Source organism: Poecile atricapillus, chromosome 21 (assembly GCF_030490865.1).
Source record: "Poecile atricapillus isolate bPoeAtr1 chromosome 21, bPoeAtr1.hap1, whole genome shotgun sequence".
Lineage (NCBI taxonomy): Eukaryota > Metazoa > Chordata > Aves > Passeriformes > Paridae > Poecile > Poecile atricapillus.
Window position 1 is genome coordinate 2,946,804 of NC_081269.1, and position 24,599 is coordinate 2,971,402.

General features: G+C 42.2%; 1 protein-coding gene across 11 annotated transcripts in view; it reads left to right on the forward strand.

Moving 5' to 3' along the window:
* Positions 1–24,599, forward strand: part of BCAS3 (BCAS3 microtubule associated cell migration factor) — a 305,724-nt gene that overhangs the window by 65,085 nt on the left and 216,040 nt on the right. For all 11 annotated transcript variants that reach the window (XR_009279308.1, XM_058854693.1, XM_058854695.1 and 8 more), the window contains exons 14-15: positions 7,387–7,520; positions 14,944–15,208. Coding sequence is in view for 10 of the 11 variants with exons in the window: in XM_058854693.1 (XP_058710676.1) it covers positions 7,387–7,520; positions 14,944–15,208 (399 nt within the window). In the remaining variant the exon portion in view is untranslated. The remainder of the gene's footprint in view (positions 1–7,386; positions 7,521–14,943; positions 15,209–24,599) is intronic.

The window sequence follows — 24,599 nt, forward strand, 5'->3', positions numbered from 1 at the left end:
GCTTTATTTCAGTCAATTGTCTTTACTTCAGCACATTTAAAAGCAAATTATAGATGCTTTATTTGTGCTAAAGCTGAGTTGCTAAATACTTTATTGTGTACCCTTGGGCAGGTTTTCCACAGCCAGTGGACAGTCTGTTCTTTTAGGCCATAAAGTTTCTTGCTGCTGTCCCTGCAGAGGGGAGGAAGGGCCAGATCCTCCGGGCTCCCCAAGGAAGGTTTGTTTTGGGCACGAGGCCTCGAGGATGCAATGTGGGAATAAGTGGAACATGAAAACCTGAGAACATGAAAATGACCAGAGATGCCATTTTCACAATTTATAGATGAAATAAAGTGTAGAGAAATCAGCCCAAAATTTTAGATATGATTAATCCTTCTGGAGTCTTGGTGTTGGAGCGTTGAGTTTGGTTTTGGAGGACACCAGGACATCTTCATGTGGACACTGCTCTGGAGTTCCACTTTCCATGGGAGCCTCAAGTGATACAGACCAATAATGAATAATTTTGGAAGCTGGACTGAGCTTCTGAGCCCACCAGAGCAGAGGATTGTGCTGGGATCCCAGTTCCTGTGGTGTCCCCTGGTGAGTGCAGAGCCTGACCTGGACATGACCTCCTGGGCTCCAGTTGGGATTCCCAGGAGCATCCATTCAAACATCTCCATCCCTTCTATCTGGTTTGGGAGGCAAGTTCAGTGTAGAAGTTTTCATGTCTATTCAAAGGTTGTTTAAATCATTCACTCCTGGTTTTGGAAGGTTTGTGCCTCGTTTCCCTGTCAGGCTGCACTGCCAAGAACTATATGTACAACAAACCCCGTGGGCAGCCAGGAAAGATGAGAATTATCCCCTGTTTGATTTTCTTTAGAGCTTCTGCTTCAATTGCCAATTTGTTAAGGCGAGTAAGTAGCCTTAGGGCCTCTGAAAAGGACATTTTGTTACCAAAGCTTCCTGGTGGTCTTCTCCTGAGACAGCTTTTCCCAATAAAAGCTTTTCTCTGCACTCAGATGCAGCATAGAGGGGTTTTCCAGCTGCAGGACTCCATCCTGGCTTCTCATCCTTCTCCAGGGAGCAAAAGACACAATATTTTTTCTATAAAAGCTCTTAAAACAAGCTGAAAATACAATAATTGCAACTCTTCTGTAGCTGTTGCTAAATCCATCCTCAATTTGAGAGTAGGACCAGCTTTTAAATCAATGGGGTGGAGCAAAGGTAGGAAAGTTTTCAGATAAGATTTTCAATTGGTCAACAGCTAAAAAGTGGTGCTGGTTTATAAATATCTGGGGGTGTTTTTCTTTTAAATGTGGTAAATAAATGATCTGCTTTCCGAAAGTGTTGCTCCTGCCAGCTTGGCAGCTGAGAGCTGTGAAGTGCAAGACATTGAAAATTTAAAATAATTACGCTTCCTTGGCTACAAAAGAGATTTTCCACCCATTAATAACAAGAAAATTAATGTTGGGCCAGCAGTAAAACAGATTAAACTGTGTCCCCCTTGGGATGCCTGACTGCACCTTTAACAGACCTGAAATTGCTCTGATTATTTTAATGTTCTATATTGAAATGTGATGGTGGCCTTGAGTTAATAGTTAAAGAGGGTGAAATTGGAACATCTCTGCACAAGTTTTTTTCCCATTGATCAGAGAAAGTGGGCAGGAAAATACTCCTGGAGAGTAAAACAAGCTGTAATTATTTAATGACAGAAGAATTCTTCAGTTTTTCTGTTCATTTTCTTCTGGTTTTCAACTTGAATTATTGCCTTGGAAGACAAATACATTAAAATTAAGGCAGTTTGATGAGTTGCAGTTATTAATGTTGTGTCCCTGTGTCCCATGTCACCAAGAGGAGTCCTTGATGATTGATGGCTTGATCAAGAATTGCATTTTGGGCTGGTTGTGAAGGAAAAGCTGCAGCCATGGATTACTTTAGGAGTTATAAGAGTCATAGGGAGTTATTTATTCACAAAATAATATTTTATTTTGCTTCTCTTTCTTTTGACTTCTTGGGATTTTTTAAATGTTTACATTAAATCTTTACGTGCTTGCATTTATTTTGCGGTGAATTTTGCTAAAATCAGAATTTCATTATTTAGTTAAGGATTTTTAAGACCAAATTTTGTAGCTGTAGCTCATGGTCCACTTGGGAGTATCCAGGGGCTGAGCAGCTCCAATGTTTAGCTGTATTTTCACTTGCCTGGGAGAGGAGTTAAGTGGATATAAATGAAGCTGCTGTTCCTGGGTGGGGCCAGATGCCTCAGAAAACCATGGGCCATATAAACTTTGTCACATGAATGCAATTGGTCAGCCCAGGGAGCTGCAGTGGAGCAGGAATCCTGTCCCAGTGAGCCTGTGGAAGGTGGGAATGCCAGGAGAAATCCATGTGGACTCTAAGTCTCTGTGGTTCCTCTGAGCGTTCTGAGCCTGTAATTTGGGAACTTCCAAAGCTCTGTACCAACCTTGCATGGCATCCAAGTTCAGATTAACAAACTGAAGTGTGAGGAGTTCATATTTTTAATCATTTTTTGGACAAGCAGTGAGTTGCTGCAGTGGCTGGATTGGTCTCTCCGTGGCTGGGCATGGAAATGTGAGGGTTGCATTCCTAAATCCAGTTTATCCATGGATCCACATTTCCTCCACACAATGTGCCCAATTCCCAGCGCTCGTGCCCTTGGTGTTTTTAAAAGAAATCCAGCACAGCTTGAAGGTGTGGAATTCTTCAGTGAGTGCTGGCAGAGAGACAGTTTGGAGAGGTGGAAAACCCTCTGAAAGCCGAGGGGAAGCTGCTGGTGAAGCTCCAGGAGTGAGGACCTCATTTATATGCACACAATCAACAGCTCTGCAATTAGAGAGGTGTTATAAATAGGATGTGGTGGGGCTGCCCAGCTTTCCCAGCGCTCTCTAATTTGCCCCTGGGGCTGCCAGGAGCTGAGAACTCTGTGTCCCATCAGCAGCTCCAGTCCCACCATCAGGCCAAGCCTCATCAGTCAGAGGGGAGGAAGCTCTCAGATAAACACGGCGCAGCCTCAGCTCCCAATCGCTCCCGGCTTCCGCTTCCAGGCCCTATAATTAGAAGTCCTTCTTTTCCTTGTATTCCCAGTTGACGCAAATGCTTTTTGTGGCTTGGCACCTCATTTAGGGCGTGGGCTTAGTTTATGGCCAGGCCAGAGTCTGGTTTAGTCTTCTGATACTGCATAAATAGCTCTTAACCCACAGTCTACATCTGTACTAGTTTTTCCTTTTATGCATATATTCCTCGTGTTTTTATTTCTATCCTGAAAGAAGCTGATTGTTTCCCCAAACAGAATGCAGGAAAAGAAGGAAGCTGTAAATTAGGGCAGGTAAAACAAAGCTTTGCTAATTTTTTTCCCCCATCTAGGATATCTGTTCCTTTGAAACTGGATTTTAATAATCTCTGTGGATTTAAAACAACCACACAGTAAAACAGTCATTAATTTAATCTGGCTGCACCCTTGCACTGTGGATAAGCAAAATCAGAATTTTTGCAATGAGATATATACTAAATAAAGTCTGGTTTACACATAAATTTCCACTGGGTCCTGTGTTTGCAAGTCTTCCAATGGATTTCAGCTGTTATCTGTTAAACAAGGATTAATGCCAGTTTGAAAAATAAGCAGGAAATCCTCAAGAATTATTCACTTTTCATCTCTGATTATTCACCCATAAAGTCCCTCGTAAGAGAAAACATTTGGACTGAACTTTGCATGGCTTTAACCTGTATTTCCATCTAAACAACCTTTTGGGGAAACTGTCACAAGGCCTCTTAAGAAGCTTGAGTTGAAGTTTCCTGCACTTGAAAGGGAAAGTGAGGTAGGACCAGAATTCCAGTTCGTGTTTCTCCGCTGGGATTAGGAATTCCTGCTGGGATGCTGCAGGGAGATGGAGACAGAAACAAAATGGCTGAGCTGTGATAAGGGAAAACTGGGATTCTTCAGTGTGAAGAAATGAGAGCTGGAAAATCCCACCACAAACCCCAGCCCGGGGTTCTGAAACATGGGTGATTTATTGTTTGAACAACAGCAGCGAGGAAGAGATTTCAAAATGCTGTTTTATAAATACACGTTCTCTCCCATCTGTGGTGTTGTGCTTGGGACCTCCGTGTTGATACAAGTCCTGCCAGAATATATTCGTAAATGCAAATGTAGGTGTGAAAGGTCTGTCTTTAACTTACTGAAAAGGAGTCTCTAATACAAGTGAAGGGCCTGTTTTCCCTGGGCTTTCATCTAATAAATGCATTTATTCTGAACAGGACAGGCAGCAGGAGTTTAGATTAGACACAAATTGCCAAATCACATACCACCCATCTTTCTATTTTTAATTCCTTTCCAGCCACAAATGTATTATCTTTCACCTCTGTACTCCTTCAAGTTAGCAAAAACAGAGAAAAGAAACCCCAAACCAAACCCAGAAAACCCAAAGGCAAAGCACACATGGAACCAAGAGCTGGGAGCATCATCTGGAGCTGCTCAGAGCTGCAGGTAGACAAGTGAACATCAGGGCTGTGGCTGCTGGGAGCCGAGGTGTCACTGAAGGAGCAATCAGGGACCACTCTGGGGTTCTGGGGTCTCAGTACCACAGGTTTTGGTGTTTGTGCCCAAAGCGAGCCCTGCTCTGCCTGAAGGCAGCACTGCAGGCTTGGGAAGAAGCCTGTGAGGAGCAGGGGGATGATTCCCTCCTTGCACTGCCCACAGACACCTGCGGCTCTCGCCAGCGCTGGAAACCAGATCCTGCTGAGCTGAACACCCATGGATTGCATGGATAACACAGGACCGTGATCCTGGTGTTTTCACTGGCTCAGGATCATTACACAGCATTTTGTCTCCAGTTCCAGACAGATTTTTGGCAGATTTAGGGTGTTTTTTTAACATCTTCCGTGCGCGGTGCCGTGTGCTGGGATCCACACTGTGGAGAACACTGTGCTGGGATCTCCGGGTGCACTCAGCCCTGCTTCTGTATTTGTAAAAGACTTCTCAAGCCTTAGGGTTAGAAAAAATACCTGTTTGCAGAGCTTTTCTGCTCAGTATTCAGAGAAGTCTTATGGATCCATCTCCTCCAGCTTCTCCTTCTCCGAAGGTCCTTTCCATCAGGAGCAAGAGAGCACAAAAGGACCCAAAGCACCCTCCACGTCTGTATAAAGCTGCCTGATGCATGAGGAGAGATAAACATGGGAATAGAGAGGATAAATTCTTATTGGTTTGAATTAGATCTTTTGGAATATCCTCGCTCCAGTAACAGCAGCAGCCTAATTCCAGCACACAAACCCCTCTTTGCTTCCAGCTTTCTCTGCTGGAAATGCTATATATTATTGAGGACCGCACACTTCACTAGAAGGGAAGTGTAGTTTGTGATGTTGCAGAACTGAATTAATGCAAATTGTGTGCATAATCCCACACGAAAGGCTTGGCTGCCTCGCACCGGAGCAACTTGAGCTGTATTTCCTATCAACACAGTCACTACAAATCAAGGAAATTGCCAGTTAAGCCAACATTAACATCCAGACCAACCTCAGCTCACATGCCTTACCGCCCAAACATAATACCCCAGCGCTCTCCCGGATTTCTCAGCTCCATAACAAACTCCCTTTCATTTCTAACACTCGGGCCCGGAGGAACAGCCGGGAACAGTAAAAGTGTGTCTGCTGGAGGGAATCTTGCTGAGCTCAGATGTGAGATGGTGCGTTTGTGGAGCTGCAGGAAATGCCTGGGTGCAGCGTGGGTGGCCTGGCCGGGCCCAGGCCCTGCCAGCCTCGGTGGTCAAGCCGAGGGGAAGCTTGGAGGCAGTTTTGTCTCCGAGAGCAATTTGGATTTTGTGCCTTGCTGCTGTGGGCCTCAGCACCTTGGAATTGCCTCTTTGGCGTGTCAGGATCGTTCTTTCCGAGGTTTTGGGGAAGCTGAGGCGTGCCCTGCTGGTGCCACACGGGCTCTGAGCTGCTGCCTTGCCCTGGGTGGGGTTTCAGGGCTTTGGCCACTGAAATGTTCCTGCCTGCACCTAAAGGACCCAATCTCTTGGATTCCAGGAGTGCCAAAGAGGGAGAACACTCAGGAGACCAATCTAGTGATGAAATGGTGGTCCCGTAGAAAAGCTAATTGCACTTAATTTTTACTCTGCTGCTTGGCACACTTTTTACAGTTTAATAGTAACATTTTCCAAGTGTCATAAGGTAGGAAATCAGTGCTAATGTGTGAGAGGTTTCAAATATGTGCTGATGGTATCTGGGGCAGCAGAGGGAAAGCAGTTCCTGGTGTCACCGGTAAATAAATGAAGGCAATGAACACTTATTTATGACAGAAATAAGATAACTGTTTATCCTCTGAGTGTCAAGTAAAACATGGGGACTAGGTTCTCTTCCTGCAGGATAAAAGATTTCAGTTATGTTTTATATGTGCTTTATATGTTGCAATCGACCTGAGTGGGAATTCCTGATTTTTCTTTAATAGATGGGTGCCTTGAAAATTATTTAGAATGTTGTTATTAAACTGCTAAAATCACTTTGTACTGGATGTTAACTAAATGTCAGAGGGTTACTTTGGGTGATAACAGATTAAATTTCATTAATAACAGAAAAATAAATCTGTACTTTATTACTGTAATCCTAAGTTCTGCCATGATCCTGTATTTTCTTTTTATGTACAAAAATACTTAATTTTTTGGTATAAATTTATGGCAAATTGACTTCAAGTATCTGTAAATGTTTAAAACTGGGTTATGGGATGAGACATTGTGGGATAAAAAGGTAAATAGGAAATGTAAGTTACTGTGGTTCTGCTGATCTAATTGAATCATTTCAGTACCTCCACCAGTGAGCTGTTTTCGATGAACCTGGTACCTCATTTAGTCTTTCATTTGAAAGCTCTCAGCTCTGCTTTTCACCAATAAATCAGACAGTTTCATTTATAAGGAAGATGCTTCTTCAGGATTGTTTTGGTATGGTCTGTTTTGGCTGGATTTCGATAATCTCCTCTTCCAAAGATTGTTATTGTGGAGACATCAATCTTTTTTAGACTGGCTCTTGCCCAGGGAAGAGCATTTTGGGGTTTTGCTGTAACATTCATCACTTCAATGCTTCATATTGGTCACACAGTTCTCAAATTTACTTGGAATATTCAGATTTTTCAGATGTTTTTATAGATTTATGTTGTAATACTATCTTAATATATTAGTACTTAAGTTGTAGTACTGTGAATATGATTTTAGTTGAAGTCCTGATTCATTTTTATGAGGTGAATCCCTTTCAATTCAGTAATTTTCTGTGTTTTCTTCTGTTTCCAAGCCCCAAATGTAAGCCACGCTCTGTTTTTCAGATAGACACTTTAAGCCTCTTCTTTTGCAGTGATTAATCTCTTGTGCTTTTGTGTTTCTTTTTTTTTTTTCTTTTACCCAGGGATGTTGCTGGTCACCACTGACACATTAGGCCATGATTTCCATGTTTTTCAAATCCTGACACATCCTTGGTCATCATCACAAAGTGCCGTCCATCATTTGTACACACTTCACAGGGGAGAGACCGAAGCCAAAGTAAGTTAAACTCTTTGCTGGAGAATAATCCCCAGACACCTTATACATTCTGTGTATGTTGGCACTTTAATGTTTGTTTCAGCACACAAAGAGCCTTTCTTGTGCTCCAGCCACAGAAGGGATAAGAGCAGAGCGTTTAACCTGGACAATAATAAATTCTTGCCCTTTGCAATGAGGTGCTGTCAGATTTATTCAGATCTGGCACTGCCTCCAAAGAGCCCTGATTATTGGCTGTGTTTGCACTTAACCTTTTCTCATGTAACATGTTCAACATTTGTCTCGTGCCCGTGAAGGAACTGTCAACATTTGCCTGACTCTGGTGGTAAAAGCCACAGACAGACAATTAAAGAGTTGAAAAGAAGAGTTAATCAAAAGGCTGTGATTAACTTAGCGCAGTGGGGGAACCTGCAAAGGCTCCCCAGTTTAACTTCCCTGTTGAAAAATCCCTCTCTCAGAGACAGAGGACTAAGTTAGGATATTATCCAAGAGTGGAAAGGTCTGGAATTGTATTTCAAGCAATGCTTAGTGTAGTGATTTGCTGGTGAGGTGGGGAAAAGGGAGCTGCTGTCACTGGCAGGGCTGTGGCTGTGGCAGCAGCGAGTTCTGCTCGAGTCCCTCCTGATGACGCTTTTGGGCACAAGCAGAGCCTCACCTTTGGAGCACTGAGGAGCTGCTGAGGAACCTGCTTTAAATACAGGAATAAAAATGTCACCACAGGGTAAGAAATGAGTATTGCACTTGCTGATGCAATTACACAGGGGAAGCACAGACTTGTGGCAGCCTGGCAGATGTAAAGTGCTGTGACAGGGACAGCCTAGGGCTCTGTGATTATGGCCTTGGCACTGGGAGCTCGGCTGGTTCTGGTACCTGATTACAGTTCCTTCAAACTTATTTTTTTCCCTGGGAGTTGAGCAGTTTCCCTCAATTTCCTCACCATACCTTTGTAACAAGTAGAATGTGAAAGCTTTATTGAATGTAGCAGTGGTTGATCAAGTTTTGTTCTGGGTGAATTTATATTTCTGGTAGTTTAAATGCTCTAAAGCTTTCCTGCTACCATTCTGGAAAAGCAGAATTGCTGTTACAAGCAATGGTTTACTATAGGAAGCAATAACCAATCTGGAAAGTGAGAGGAAATCAGGAAAAAAATTTCATTTGGATAATATATAGAGTACTAACAAGAGGTTTTTATGAATATTACAAAGAGCAATGAGATCTGTGTGTATACACATACTCTGCCATCTACTTGGGCATGTTCTATAATGTGTTTAATGTTTTAGAGTTATTTTTGTTCTCCCTTCATACAAAGACTCAATATTTAAATCCAAAGCACAGGACTTCAGTCATAAGGAACAAAGATGTTCTTCTGGTTTTTACAGCTGATAAATTTGTTTTCAAGGCACACACTGGAAACCAAACAGAACATGTTTTAGAGAAGAAACCCTTATTGATACATGTTTTTTTGGGATATAGTATTAGCATCTCCGTGAAAGCATTGCATTAAAATTCTCAGAATCAACATAGTAAATTTTTTTCCTCGTTTGCCACACAGTTTTCATTTGGGATGTGAACAGTATAGCTTTTGGAATGGCATAAAATGGAGAAAATTCTAACCAGTCTGAGGTGTGTCGGTGGATTTCACAACTCCCTGGATAATTAAACAATATTGCATTGGTACCTGTGATTCTCAACACACATAGTTTGAAATATTCATATAATATGGGGGACTGTTTTACTTTTTTCTTTTGGGATAACAGCACTTGTAGCTGTTCAGCGAGAGGAGAGTTTGCTGGTGCTGCTCTTTTGTTGTGTGAATTTCACGTATGAGGAGCATTAGACAAGAACTTTGGAGACTGTTCAATATAAAACTCTCAGTGCAGCCCACACTGGGAGCCTCTGTCTGGCTAGAACAGTATTTATACATTTGCTACCAGACCTTTTTCCTTTTTTCTTTTTTTTCCCCCTGGTTTAAAACTAACTGTGAATCAAGGCCAATGGTCTTAAAGGTCACCTTCTGTACTGGAGCTATAAAAAGTTCTAATTTGTGTTGATGGACATGAGTGATTATCAGTGTCAGAATTTGTTTAGCTAGTACCCATTATAAATTGTTTAAACATCATCATTATGGCCATGTTATATGTGGGATTTTAATGTCCATGCTGAAATCAGCTCTGCTTTTGTACATGAGTTTTTGGCTGTCAGCTCTTCACCCCGCTTTTCCAGAATCTCCTTTTTGTGACTCAGATGAAGATGGGGTGGGATGGAAGGTGGACCTGTGCCTCAGAAGGGAATTGTGAAGACAATGTGAAGACAATGGCCATGGCAGAATGTGAAGTGCTCACTGAGTCCCAAGGTCACAGCATTCAAAGTCACTGTTCTGCAAACACAGACAGGAGTCCCTGTTTCGGTTCTATCAGATTAAGATCTTTTAGCCTTTAAGTGCCACTTGGGCTTTAGATTTTATATTTTTTTTCCCTAAAGAGGACAAAGAGCAGCACTGAGTAACACCAGGAAGGTCCATTGCAAGGGCTGGTTGTATTTAACTGAGTCAGAGAGAGAATTGAACCTCTCAGAGGATCTGTGCCTGCACAGTTCAGCTGTAAAGAGAGAAATGTGTGTGTGTATGTGCTGCATATTTTGGTTAAGGACACATTTTCTTGTCCAACTCTTGCATTGTGAGGCAACACTTAGTGCACTCGTGTTTTTACCCAAGAGCATTCTGGAAGGTTTTTATTGAGGGCATAGCATGTTCTGAACTGAGGAAGCTCATTTACTTACAGATGAAAGTTAGCCCATCACCTGATGATCCTTTCCTCTTTGATCTGAAATTGTAAACAGCGAAAACAAAATCCTTGAAAACAGCATTATCTCAGCCTAGGACAAATAAACGTAACGATAGCATCAGCTGGCTGCTGGCCAGCTCCCCTGTAATCCTTTACTCTGTCAGACTTTTGTTATTCCCACTCCCAAACTGCAGCTAGAGCTGACTTCAGTTGGAGAAGGTAAACAGAGGGAATGATAAAAACATTCCAGCCTGGCTGCCGCGGGACACGCGCCATGGAACGCTTTTCCAGGGAACGCACAAATGCTTCAGTGATGTCATTCCACAGAGACTGTTCAAGGTTGTGTCACACCCCTTGCCCAGGTAGTGAAACATTGGAACAACTTCCAAACATTGAATGTGAATCTCCATGGCCTTGAGAAATTCCTTCCTGTCTGTGACATGCTCATAGTTGCAATTATTGAAATAGACTCTAAGATTAGGAAGACTTTCTTATTTCTAGAAAAGAAGCTGGGATAGGCTTGAAATAATCGAGATTGATTTGGGGAAGTTGATCAGTCTCAGATGAGAGCTAACAAGAAGGAGCTGCTGCAGTCTGAAGTAGCTTGGCTGCCTTGGGGAGACGGAGCCGTGAGTGTTTGCAGGCTCAGTTCTTAATAGGGAGCTCAGCTCTGGTTAAAGGCCCCATGCAAGTCTGTCACTGTGCCCACATTCTGCCCTTCCTTTTACACAAAACTGAAATCAGTGGTGAGCACTTGGGGAGACAGAGTTGGGTCTGTGTGGATCTGAGAAATCATATTGTGTAGACCATGATTTTATTATTTTTTCATTTATGTTTGTTGCTGCATCATTTCCTTAATTTTCTCAGCCAAAAAAATTCACATACAGACCAGTTTTCTAATTTATTTTGACCCTTACCTCCTCAGGACTGCTGCTCTTTCTCATTGTTTAATGATACTGGCTTTTTCTTTCTGCCATCTCCCTGCACAGTATAATTAAATACTTGAGTCCTGTGCTTCAAATCAGGGTGTTTTTTCTCTGTGACACAGCACAGTGATCATGAACAGGTCATGTTCCTGTTGCAGCACTGCTGGTCCTACACTCCAAGTTTAATTAAATGCAGTAAAATGCACAGGAATATCAGAATATCAGATTGCACCTGATGTAACTCCACACAACTGACAGAGGGGTGATAGGAAGAAAAAAAAAAAGTGCTGGGAAGATCAAAATGTGGTTTATTTCTTGTCATTATTATTGAAATCCAAGGTTCATCGTTGTGAGGTTGGTTTTCTAGCTGTTACATGATTTACCTGGACACAGTCCTGTGCCAGGTGCTCTGGGCTGACCCTGTTTGAGCAGGGAGGTTGGACCAGATGAGCCTCTGTGGCCCCCTCCAGCCCAAGCCATCCTGTGATTCTGTGATTCTGTAATAGCAGAAAGGATTTTTTGATCTGTATGGTATTGAAAGCTGGTCCTCAGTAGAGCTGTTGACATGTGCTGTGTCCTTGGAGGACTCTGTATATTAAATTACCTGACTGTGTCACTCAGGGCAGGCTCTGAGTGGTAGCTACATTTTAATTCAGTTTTCTGGAGGATTTGACATCATAATGTTCAAAACACAGGGAAATAGAAAAGTGGAAGCTAGAAAGAAGCACAGAAGAGTAATTGGATGGAAACAGGAGGAGACAGGAAGCACACTGACCTTTTGGAGCAAGTCCAGAGAGGCCACTAAAATGTGTAGAGGGCTGGAGCCCCTCTCATGTGAGGAAAGGCTAAGAGAATGGGAATTGTTCAGCCTGGAAAAGAGAGGCTTTGGAGTGTATCTGTGGCCTTCCAGCACCTGAAGGGAACCTGGAAAAAAGATGGAGAGAGTCTAGGACTGAAAAGAATTTGAAAATATCTCAAGGCTTCCCAAATTAAACAAGATCTCAGGTCTGTTATTCCCTTTACTGGTCCAGACAGAAGAGGATAGATAAAATTTTAAAATACAGATGTGAGTATTAAATGTGACATTGACCTTGAGCTATAGAATAAACTTTGCATCGTGAGAGATCTGGTGTACTTTGTACTTCATTAACATATATCTGTAAACACTATGGGGACTTGATTGATCTTTGGTATCTAAACATTACATCATAAGTAACAACAAATCCAGAAATATGTTATAAATACATGAAATAATAGTACATTAACCTAAAGAACAGCAATAAATTGCAACGCTTAGCATAAACTTGAAAACCACTAATGGGCCACTGTGCAGTTTGTTTATACTCGGAGCAGTCGAGAACTCGGCGTAATGTACAGGAACGTGGTGGGGAACAAACAGCACAGCCCAGGGCATAATTTATAGGGGTTTATTCATGGACACAGCTGATTTTTGAAGTTGTTTCTGAGACTGCCACGAGGAGCATTGTCCTTTCAGCCTGGTCCATGCCTTCTTCCAGTTCTCCTGGAGAGTTATGGGCTCCTTCGCGTGGCACAGATGGATTTGTGCTGGTTTGATGTGAGTGTGTTTAATTCATGCCCTTGGAATTGGAAATATTCTCTGAATCACCCCCCTGAACTGCCTGTGGTTCTGCTGCTCCTCGTGTATCTGTGAAAGACAAACGGGGCCGTGTTTGAGAGCAGTGAGCAATAGGTGAATCACGTGGAACAGCAGCTTCCAAAGTACTCTTTGCCACTGCTGAGCAGGGTTTCATAGCTCTGTTCCTGTAAATCTTAATTCATTGCACACTCTTCTGTCAACACTTTTTTCCATGTTATTTACTGAGCATTAAAACCCTTCTGCCTTTGTGGTTTCAGCCATGTTTTAGGCAACCATGGCCACTCTGCCTGCTCTGCCTGCAGCCAGTGTTTGTGAGCACTGTTTTAAAGAGAACATTTGGGATTATGGAGTTCCATGCTTTCTTCCTGTAGATCAGGAATACTTTTTCTCTTTGCAATGTTTACACTGAGGAAAAAAAAAACATCCTGTAGTGATTGTTTCCCAGTTTCTTGGCTGGGGTTGTCATTTGCCAGGGCTGTTGTGTGTAGTTTTTGAAACAACATAACCCTCAGCGTGCCAACTGGAAATGGAGTATTAAAGTAGAAACACACAGTTTTGTTGCATGGTACAGTGAGATGGAATTCTTTCTCTGTCATCTCATAGTTCTGCTGTAACTGAGAGTGGCAGTTTCTACACAGTTCATATGTTTGGTTTTGACCAGGAGAATTTGCCACTTTAACAGCAAATACTGAAATACTCTCGGTGCCATCGTTTTCCCTGACTCCACTACCTTGGGGGTATTTTTTTGGAGCTTTTATTAATCCCTGTGGGGTCTCTAATCCCTTCTGAACAATCTGTTAAGGTGAAGCACTTTGTAAGCGAACTGGGAGCTCCAGTGCTGCTCTGTAGGTCGGTCAGAGCTGAATGCTGGAAGTGCCAAAGCTGTCAGGTTTTGGGGGGCTCGCTGAGCTGCATCCTTGGCGGCTCGTTTGGGGATGTCACCAGGACTGAAAGGAGCAGGTGTGTAGCGCTGGTTTTAGTTTATCTCGTAATGTTGATGAAGCATTTTGTGTCGTGACAGTCTGTCAACCAAATATCTTGTCACAAGTCACAAGACTTAAAGCCTTTTTTTATCTTCGAGGCTTCAGGGCTCAGTTTGAAACTTGCACTTTGATGAATACTTAGCTGCTTTTGTCTGGTATAGCTGGAGTGCATTTGTGGAATATTTGTCAAGATTTTATCAGTGTTTACTCCAATTTGAGTACCTAGTGTATTGTAAAACTGGCTTCGGTGAAATCTTAAAGAATTTTATTTAGTTTATGCTCTTTAATAATATAATGAAAACTAATCCTTCACCTATATGTTTGTTTGCCATGGTAAATCCCACTTATGTCCATGGTTCCTTTTAGTCAGCTTTTACCTTTAAAAACATTTTTGTAAGAATTGTTTCAGGACTTTTTTTCTCTATGATAAATCATTTTAACTTTGACTACTTGTTTTCTTGAGTTGTCTGCCAGGACGGGCTTGGAAACAAACTTTAATCTCTCTTTTAAAGCATTCCATCAGGAACAAGAATTTGCTTTCCATCAAAGCGTTGTGTAAAGCACACTTAAAAGAGAATTAAATCCTTCTGGACTTCATATCTGAGATCTGTGCAAGGAATAACCATAGTGGAAAATGTTTAACTGTATTTTTATATTTGCTTCAAAACTGACCATTTTAAGCTAAAATAAGATTTGTGCCAGTATTTGTCAAAATCAAGCCCAGTGGTGAGATCTCTTTCTTTTCTTCTCATCCCTCCCTTTTCCCGTTTTTGGTCGATTAAACAAGCAAATACAAAACATGTAATTGAAACAATTTTCCAGCTCTTTTTAGAACAAAATTCTGTTTGAAAACTGCACCAAGATCTTGTGGCTTTCTGCAGCACTTTGCAGCATGGTTTGTTTTCATAATCTCAGAATATTTTGAAAAGTACAGAAAATTAGGAACTGTAAATTACAGTGTATCTACAGAATACTAAATTCATTGATAAACGCACCGAAATTCAAGTTATTACCTAAAAGTGAGGGATGTTTTTCCCATTTCCAGTTCAGACGTGTGTTTGAGCCATGACCCCTGTGTTGGAGGTGTGCATTCATTGCTGTCCCCCCGTTTTCCAGGTCCAGGATATCTCCTTCAGCCACGACTGCCGCTGGGTGGTGGTCAGCACGCTGCGAGGCACTTCCCACGTCTTCCCCATCAACCCCTACGGAGGCCAGCCCTGTGTCAGGACTCACATGTCCCCACGGGTGGTCAATCGCATGAGCCGCTTCCAGAAGAGCGCGGGGCTGGAGGAGATCGAGCAGGAGCTGACGTCGAAGCAGGGAGGACGCTGTAGCCCCGTGCCCGGCCTGTCCAGCAGCCCTTCTGGCTCACCTCTCCATGGTAAATCCACTTTCTTCCTTTCTTTCCATCAGGAGGATAATATGAATTTCATAAAATGAGGTCCTGTAGATATTGTGCAAAAATACATGATGTATGCAGGTACTGCAGGATGAGCTAAGGTGGAAACACTTTGGAAAGACAGTTCTAGTTTTGCAGCTTGCTTTAAGTAAATGATGGTAGCACAGGTGTGTTAAGAATTTCTGCTCGAAACTGAAAGGTTGGGGGTCTTTAGGTTTCAAGTTTTGTTTCACCACACAGTCAGTAAACTGGTCTGTATTCAAATAATTTTATTGACTAAAATTCTCATTGCTTGTTGGCCTTTCTGATCACAGAGCACATCTACAATAAATACTGCTCAAGGAGAAATGAAGCTGATGGCACAGATTTGTGTCTGCTTTTTCTGTGTGTATGGGAGCAATGTGACAAATAATGTGTAAAGGTAAAAAAAGTCTGTAAGGATTGATCTGTCCATCCTGTTCCTGTGGTGGATGTGTCTTGGAGAAACTCAAGGGATGTGAAGGCGAGCCTCAAAAAATGTTCAAAAGTTTTCAATGCCATAGTTTTTCCAGTTTTGTCTTTTCTTTCAGCCTTCCTCTTTCATGAGGTCTGTGCTAGCAGCTGTTTTGTTTGCATTCAGGATTTGCTGCATCCTCATGCCTCCTTTCTGTTGGGAGTAAGTCACAAGTTCCATGGAAGTGAAAGTTTGAATAGCAGTTTGTTTGGGGTAGCCACCGTTTTCCAGTCTGAGAGTATTAAAAATGGCCAGGAACAGACCCTCTTCCCTAATTATGAGTAGGATTAGGAGCTCTTGTGAAAGCCCAACTTTGTGCTGGGCTTTCTGCTATAGAGAGAACCTTTGTGGGATTTCTGAATCAAAGGAACTCTTTTATGACTTGGTGATTATTAAGGGAATCAGACTTGTCTCAGAACAACCCTATTTTTGCCTTTCTTTGGACTTCTCTGAACAAAAGTTTGTGCGTGGCTGTTCTGGAGCCATCCTCTTCTGCCTGGAGCCACTGGAAGGCACCCAAAACATGCTCTGAACTTTCTTCCTCCTTGGAGACAGTTGTGTATCTACCATTTCACTTCCTCTCATCTCTGTACAGCAGCTCAGCCTGAAACGGGCTGGGGAGTGCTCCAAAGGTTTGCTATGGCACATCCAAGCCCTTTTAACTGTGGACATCATGGAGAGGAGAGGAAGGAACTTTGAATTTCTGTGGCTATCACCCAGCCAATTCTATTTTCTGTCAAGGGAAATTGCAGTAAGTCGTTGCCTTTGCAGTACTCTGAGGTACATTTGAAGTTTTGAATAGGTTTGACACTTTTTTAAAAGAAGAATGAGCAGTTTCAGGATGCTCAGTGGTGGAGGCAGGAGACAGGCGTGCATGGACGAGTCACTGAGAGAAAGGCAGCAGCTTTTAGGGGAGTGTCTCCAGAGTTCTGGGGCTTCAGTTTGCAATTGTCTGTCTTGAAAGATAATAAATCAGATTTCTTTCAAGATCTCTATGCAGTCATCACTTCTTGAGCTTGCAAATTAGCTCTGTTTAAACAATCAGCTCCACTGGAAGACTGCACATGGGTGCTGAGAATTAAGGCAGGAAGGTGTGACTGATTCTTGGAGGACTTCACACAGATTGTGCTCATCACTTCTGCAGTGCAGAAGTTGGACACGTGTTATGACTGTGTTGGTAACTTGTAAAACTTCATATGAACATTTTCCATGAGAAATTTGCAGGGATTATTTGAGGATTGAGGAGTTAGCACAGATATCTTTAAAAAAATAAGAAATAAAATAAAATAGTTGCGTTTGAAAGAGTCCATTTGGCAAAATACTGTAATATTTTCAGTAATTTTATTGCTGCTTTTTCATTTCAGTAATCTTTCAGTTCCCCTGGCTGAAGGCAGGCAGGATATTGAACCCTATTCTAAGCTTTTTATAAAAAGCCATTTATCATCGACTTGTAAAAAATCCCTGAAGTTCAGAGAGACTTTCAGCAGAGGGACTCTGTGTGTGTGTGTGTGTATGTGAGAGAGAGAGAGCAGGATTAGCCAGAGACTGATGATTATTTTAATTTGTGAGCTAAGATGTGTTTACTTAGATTGTAACAGCTCCTTACCGTATTATAATGTTAAATTATTGTTGTTTGGAGGAGTCTGGGCAGTCTGGTGACAGAAGTGTAAACGAGTACTCGAAACAGAAAAGAGCAGTTCTGGGTTTAATTCTTTGCTTTACTTCTAACTCGCTCTGCAACCCTTGGTGAATTTTATTCAGCTGATTTTGTCTGTCAGCTCTCTGCTGTGTGACAACAGTAATAATCTCTGTGTTCCCCCCGTGTGGAATGACTTTAATTTTGTAGCTTTCTTCAAGAAGAATAACTGTTATGTTCCTTAATCACCCCTCTAAGTGCAGCTGATTATAATGGAAATAAAACCAGAGACGTGTCCTGGAGAGCACCATTGCTCTGGGATAAGGTGTTGATTAAGTGACTGATTCAGAGGAGATTGTGGCAAACTGGAGGATTTTTCTGTGTGGAGTCACGTCACCACGATTTTCCTCTTACATCTTTGTCAATTTTTTGTAAACCCTACATTAAAAAACCCCTGCTTTTAATCTTTCTGCTGATATTCCTTTTGCATTGCAATATCATTGCTACAGCCTTAGTCCAAAAGAGTGTGCTGGTTTATCTTCCCTTTTGCTTAGCAATTGTAACTTATTGATGGTTACTTGTGATTAGCTGTTCTGGTAAATATTTTCAGAACTCGGGCTCTGTCATATTTTTCTCACTCCTTTTTTTACCTCCTGGTTTCAAAACGAAACTGTTTGCTGTGTATATAGTAGCAAGGCAATCTATTTACATTGTGTTGGAGCACCCCAGGATTGTTTACCCACACAATGTCAGCCTTTGCTGGGGGTAGGGATGATTTCATTTCCAAATGAATCATTGTTTGGCTTTGCTCTTTCCAGCAGAATGAAATAAACTGTTAAATAGAGGATGATAAAGAGATATTTCCTTTGCACCTTTTATAGCCGACAGAGATTTTGTTTGGGCTGTTCTGTCTGTTAATGCAGCGAGATTGTATTTTTATCATTCCCTTGAATTGCCAGAGCGTGTTGTCAGGAATATCTGAGATATGTTGGGATCCTTTTATGGGCTTTTACTATTATAAGACTATTACAACATCGGTTGGTTGTTGGGGTGAACATTAGGGTAAAATATGGCCTTATGTGACCATTTTACTTGTGTAAAATTTGGTTTATGTCCCTTACCTGTCGCACAGGTAGGCTGTGAGGATTAAGGGATGAGTACTTAAAGCAGAGCTACGTCCTTGGTGATGCAAACTTCTCCCCGTTCTCTTCAGGACATCCACATGTGAATAGCAAGGAGCACTTAGCTGTAAAAATACAATGATTTACTTGGAAGGTTGAAAACTACATACAACTCCAATTATTTTAATCCCGAAAATTAAAATTTACAGAATGTTATTACTTCTTGCACCACCAGTAAGTGAAATGAAGTCTCTGTAGCTCTGCTTGCTCAGTTTTCTCTGTTGTTGGTTGCAGGAATTTCCAGTACCAGAACAAATAATAATCCAGTAAGTTAACATTGGATCTACAGCTACACATCCACACCTACTAAAAATATTCCATAATAATATGATACTCTCTGAATTTGCTTTGCATTTTATTGGGGATTGAAGTATTTATTTATTTGCCAGAAAACTGTTCATAGTATGCCGTGGTTCTGTTTCAGATTTAATACCCGTGCTGAGAGGGAGTATATAAATTTAGAATTATGAAAAAACCATGTTGTTTTCAATACAGTGCATTCAGGCTGGTATTTATCTCTTTATAAATATTTTAGTATGGCACGTTTTTCATTGCAAAATCTTTTCTAAGTTTAAAAACCAAAAGGTTTTCTCTTGCTTTTCCTTCACTTGTGACAATAGCAACATGATTAAAATCCAACATAAAACTGCAAGTTTGATAAACATGCAGCCTTAGATGCTTTACATATTTTCACGTTACTTTTCACTATTTCCCAGAGTGAAACTCCTTTTACTATAAGAATTCTTATGGGAAAGCAGAGTTGAAAGGACTGACATCATCAGCCCTTCCTGAAAAACAGATCGGTTTCCTTTAAGTAACACTCACTTAAGAAACCACCTATTTAGAGAGAGGCAGACAAAAATAGTTTCGAAGAAAATTAACTGTATAATAACTTAAAGCATTGGAGGGCAGTTCTTTCACGAAACTCTGTGAACACGAGCTGAAAACGGTTCTTGGAAAACTCTCTGTTAAGTTTAATTTCTTTCTTTATAGCGTCTCACGATAGAAACAGTTCGCGCAACAGCAGAGGAAGCTGCAGCATCGGCCCGCGTTGTTTTAACGTGCTTTAAACATTCCTGTTTGTGTCATTGTCGTGTTTCTCCACAGCGTAACACTCGGCTCTTTTAAAATTTAAGCGTCATTTCAAATAATTCGAAATAATTCCTTTTGCAGCTCCGTTTCTTAGCGCAGATTTCGCCCCGGACGCGTCCGCCCGCGCCGGCTCCCTCAGCGCTCCCGCCTCGCCCTTCGCGGCCTGCAGGGGGCGCCCTCCCCCCGGCCATGGCGCCTCAGGCGGGGCCGGCCCTGAGGGGGGAGCTGGCGTGGAACCGCCGTAACACGGACAAATGGTGGCGGCGAGGATAAAACCCTCTCTTTTTCACTAATACAGGCACTGAGCTGCTCGTATAGGCATCATAAATATTTATTTAATTGCACGTATAAGTCCTCCACGTTCTCTGTGCTGCCTGAAGCATCGGGTGATTCTCTTCACACCTTCACCTGAAGTTTCTCTTCACGGTTTTAAGGCAGTTGGGGGAAATGGGGGAAAAAATAAAGATTAATTTACCTAGTGAGAATTTTCCCTTAATGACTTTTAGAGACCATTCTATGATGCTGTGATGATCCTTTCTTTCTGGAGGAGTCCTGGTGGTGGCGGTGGAAGGTCCCACAAGGGCTGGGAGAAGAGAGCTGGAATCACCAGTTTGGGAGCCGGCCAGCAGCTTACTGGGTTTAAGGGAGCTGTGTTTGCTGTGTTTTAGCTGCCTTTTTTTCCCCCTCCCTTTTTTTGGTAGTGGGTAAAGAATCAGTGGAGTGAAATAAGTGGGTGCTGTATTTTGGATAGTTTCTGAAGTGAAAGGAAAAAATCCATTCCCTTCAGATAAGTAGGGAAGTAGACTGATAAATTCTGTCACAGGGGAAGTTTGTATCTGTACATCAAGTATTTCTGAAGCAGGTTTTTGTAAACAGCATAGATCAAAGACTGGGGCATGTTTGTGTTGATATTTGAAAGAGAAGTTTTGAATATTCTGGATAGATTGAAAATTGAAGGAGATGGACATCAGAAGGGAATTGCAGCTCTGGAGACAGGGAGTGTAAAAATCTATGACTGAGTGATTTAATACAGCAAATGCTGTAGCAGTGGTCAGAGCAAACTGTTTCAGAAAGGCTGTGGGTAGACAGACAGAGGGGAAATAATCGGCAGCCCACATGAGACCGTGATGGCAGAGATGGATCATGAGGTGAAGGGAAAGGGGAAGGCAGAGAGGAGTGGGATTACCAGAGATGTGAGCGTCCCACTGAAGTTTTCCTGTCAAGATGGATGATTTCAGTCTTGGTAACATCAAATGGAAGAAAATTTTGAGAGGGTCAAGTGCTGATGTGTCAGACTCAGGTACTGAGGGAGTCCAAGAAGTGGTAACTGGAATTTTAAGTGTTTATCTGAAAATGACTTAATGAATGACAGTTTGTAATTCTATGGTTATTTCAATTGTTCCTTCGATTACTCTCTCTTAGTTTACAGTAAACCCATGTTTTTCCATCCGCAAATCTCCCCAGCTAACCAGGTACATAAAAGACAGGCTAGTGCATTTCCTTTTTGTACACTACAAGTAGTAACGACATCCTGCAGCTGATGCAGTGCTTTGATCAGGTTTTGCAGTTGCCAATTGGAAATTGATAAATAATGATGTTAACGATCCATAAGAAGGAACATGCTCAACTTTACATCTTCTGTGTGTCAGTGCAGAGGGTTAGGTATTCTTGTGTACAGCTGAAATGAGTGGGATCAGCATAAAAGCCTTCACTAGGATTGAGATTTGGAGCATCAGTCCAGCTGAAAAGAGTTGGTCACTGAAGGAATGACGCAGGAAAGATTTTGTGCATGGTTCATGGCCAAAGCACAAAGGGGAAAGGCTGGAATTAGGTCAGGAGAAGAGTGGACTAGCACAGGGGAGACATTGCAGTCCAGACATTTATTGGTGGGTCAAGGAATGTAAGTGGTTCAAGGGAGCTGCCATCAGTGAAATGACAAAAAGTAGCTTTGCTCACCTGATACAAGCCTGTAATATGTTGGATCAGAAGGTGAGAAAGTAGAATCTAGAGTTTTTCAAGAGACTGTATCAGCTGAAGGAGGAGGTTTAAGTATGGAGGGTGTTGCATGACAAGGGAGGTTTGGCATGAGGGAAGGTGAAAGCATGTGAAGCTCTGTGTAAGTAACCAACAAGGGGAAGGAACGGGGCAAGAGCTGGTGGGAACAAACATTTTATCTGAGTTCAAGACCAAACACCTTCTGCTTCCCCTGGCACTGGGTATTCTGGGAATCCAGGGCTGCTCCCTCATGTCTGCAGCCTGAATCAGGCTCTCTGTCTATATGATTGGTGATGGATTATGCAGTAAATGGGTGTTGCCCTTGCTGCCCTCTTTTTTTTTTTTTCCAGTTTATTATTCTTAAGTAAGGCATTTAATCAACTGTGCATCTTTGGTAGCCTGAAAAATGTAAACACTTTATGGAAAGAAACGTAAGCATTAAGATTAGAAATAAAATATACTTCTATCTTTTAAAAGGTTTATCTTTACCCTTAAATATGCTGATTGAGCTTATTCTTTTTTGCTTAGCCCTTGTGGGCTGTTAAAATCAGTTGCTTTTTCCCATCTCAAGGAAATGCATCTTTGACACTTCTCATGACCTGAGTCACGATGCTGTCACGGAGCCAGAAAACATCCTCAACGGTCATGGGTAAAAGAGCAGAGCTGCCAAGGGTGTGTGGTGGGTGCAAGAGGGACAGATTGCTACAGTTCCTATTCTATGGGTGTTTCAGACAAGCCATTTATTATAATTACCCATGGATATTATTATCAAGTTCTCAAATGCAGTGGTTCTCAAGGCACTTTTTTTTTTTCCACATAACTTGGGATAAATCTCGTGTATTCAGTCCGGATTGAATTCAGAGGCTAAAATATTTGTTCTTATGGTTGCAACTTGAGGAAAAATAAGGCAGAGATGGAAAGGTGGGGATAAAAAATCACAGATGTATTAACATGTAGTTTATCATCAAAATAAATTGTAGTAAGCTCAGCCTTTTGGGTAAGGGGCTGCCATTAAACTTTCCCTGTCTCCTTACCGAACACATTTGCACACAGAGATGTCCTTCAGAAATTCCCAGCCCAGTTCATTTTGCAGTTTCTAAGACTGCTGGATCAGTTTTTCTGACTATGCTGTCTCAATACAAAAAACAGTAAGCTCATAAAGATAATTTTATTCTGTATCATTTGGAAGAGAAGTCTGAGACACCAAAATTTTCTAAAGTTTGCAATGCTGAAGTGCCTTGGAGTCGTCCCTGAAAGAAGGCTTTGAATTGAAATCTGTGCTGATCTGAATTATGATGGATGGACATGATGAGGGGCAGCAATAGTGCATTCTTGTTTTCTCAAGCGCTTCATCATTCACCAGCAGACAGTGTTAGCAAAATTCCCATGTGCAAGACATCGGAGCAGCAGAGCCTCTCCCCAGCGCCCGGAGGCTGCCTGCACGATAACCTCATTAGTGCAGTGTTAGTCTGAGCTCAGAGAGTCCTGTCCTCTCAAGAGTTTGCAAACTGCAGTCCAGAGCTGTGGTAGCCACAGCCTGTGGCCCAGAGCTGGCTTACAGCCACACGGTGGGGAGGATGGCACTGCTGCTTCGTGTTTGTTTGCAGCACACTCCACAGCTACATCCCTAATAGTTATAAAAAACTAACCTTGCACTCTTCCCATCTGTGCAGAGCTGAAGGTGCAAGATCTGTTTCAAAGAGGATGGACTCAGCTCAGGCCTTTGCTGGAGATGACCCAGCAAAGGGTGGCCAGTTTGGCTGTTTTGGCTGGTGACACCATCTGCAACAGCCCGGCTGAAGCGTTGCTGCCGCTGCCTGTGCAAAGCCCGAAGCCAACAGCTGGCAAACCAGTTTGGTTGGGTTTATTTCGAGTTTTGCCCATACATGGACTTTAGCCTTGCTCAAACAGTATTTTTAGTTAAATAAGTCCTGAAAGATGATTATTGTGCCAGACTTGTGTGTGTGGTGGTGGAGGGGTTGTTTTTTAAGAAAATCCAATTTTGTCCAGGTAGAGGCACAGGCAGCAAAGGGGTCATGGGAGTTCCTTCTCTGATGAGCACAAGAGGAGATTATTGGGTATCAGTGAGTGGGACACTTCATAACTGAAGTTCCTGAAACTGAAGATAGTAGAAAAACTCCAGAAGGAGGAAGGGACTGTTATGAGGCCATGTTCAGATTTTGAGTGGATGTTGCTGAAGTTCAAGGAGCTCGGGTGAGAGGGCAGGGGACTCTGTCCCAGCAGTGACCGAGACACTTGGGCTGGCGCTTGCATGTCTCTGCAGAGCACTCTGACTTAGGAGCTGTCACCATCACATGCCTTGCCTGGATGCAAACAGAGAGCAAGCTCTGCTTTCTTAGGGTGATCGTGAGATTTAGTGCAGCTGTGTTTCCAAAGGTTCCATATCAAACGGATTTAAATGTTACAAAAACAACCGGCTGCGTTATTTTCTCCCATCCATTCCAATGGAAGCAAGTTAGTGATAGCTTTAGCTCTGAGTAGCTACATGATATGTGTACAGTAGCTAAGACATAATATTCCTCCTTTAATGGGTCTAATTGTACTGGAAATATTGAGGGTTAGGGTGTGAAATGAGTTTAAATTTGATAGGATACAATTCCAGGAAATGGCAATGTAACTTTAATCGAGAGGCAATCGTTAACTAAAATAATTTGTTTCCTGACTTTTTCTAGGAAAACGTCTAACATTTTACAAAGGAAGATAACACATGTTGGACTGAATAAAACAAAACATGAAAGAAAAAGCCCACTTTGGCAGTAATTAGGGCTCGTGGTGCTGGGTGTGTTTCCCGGGCCGTTACTGAGTTTGTCTGTCAGGCTCTTCCAAGGACTCCGTGAGCCAGCATTGCTTCCGCTGCGTTCTCTGCTCGGGTCACAAGGCAGCGTTTCTCACCAGGGCGCTGCTGTTTCCTCTTCCGACTGTAGTAGATTACAGATTATACTGGAACATGTCTGA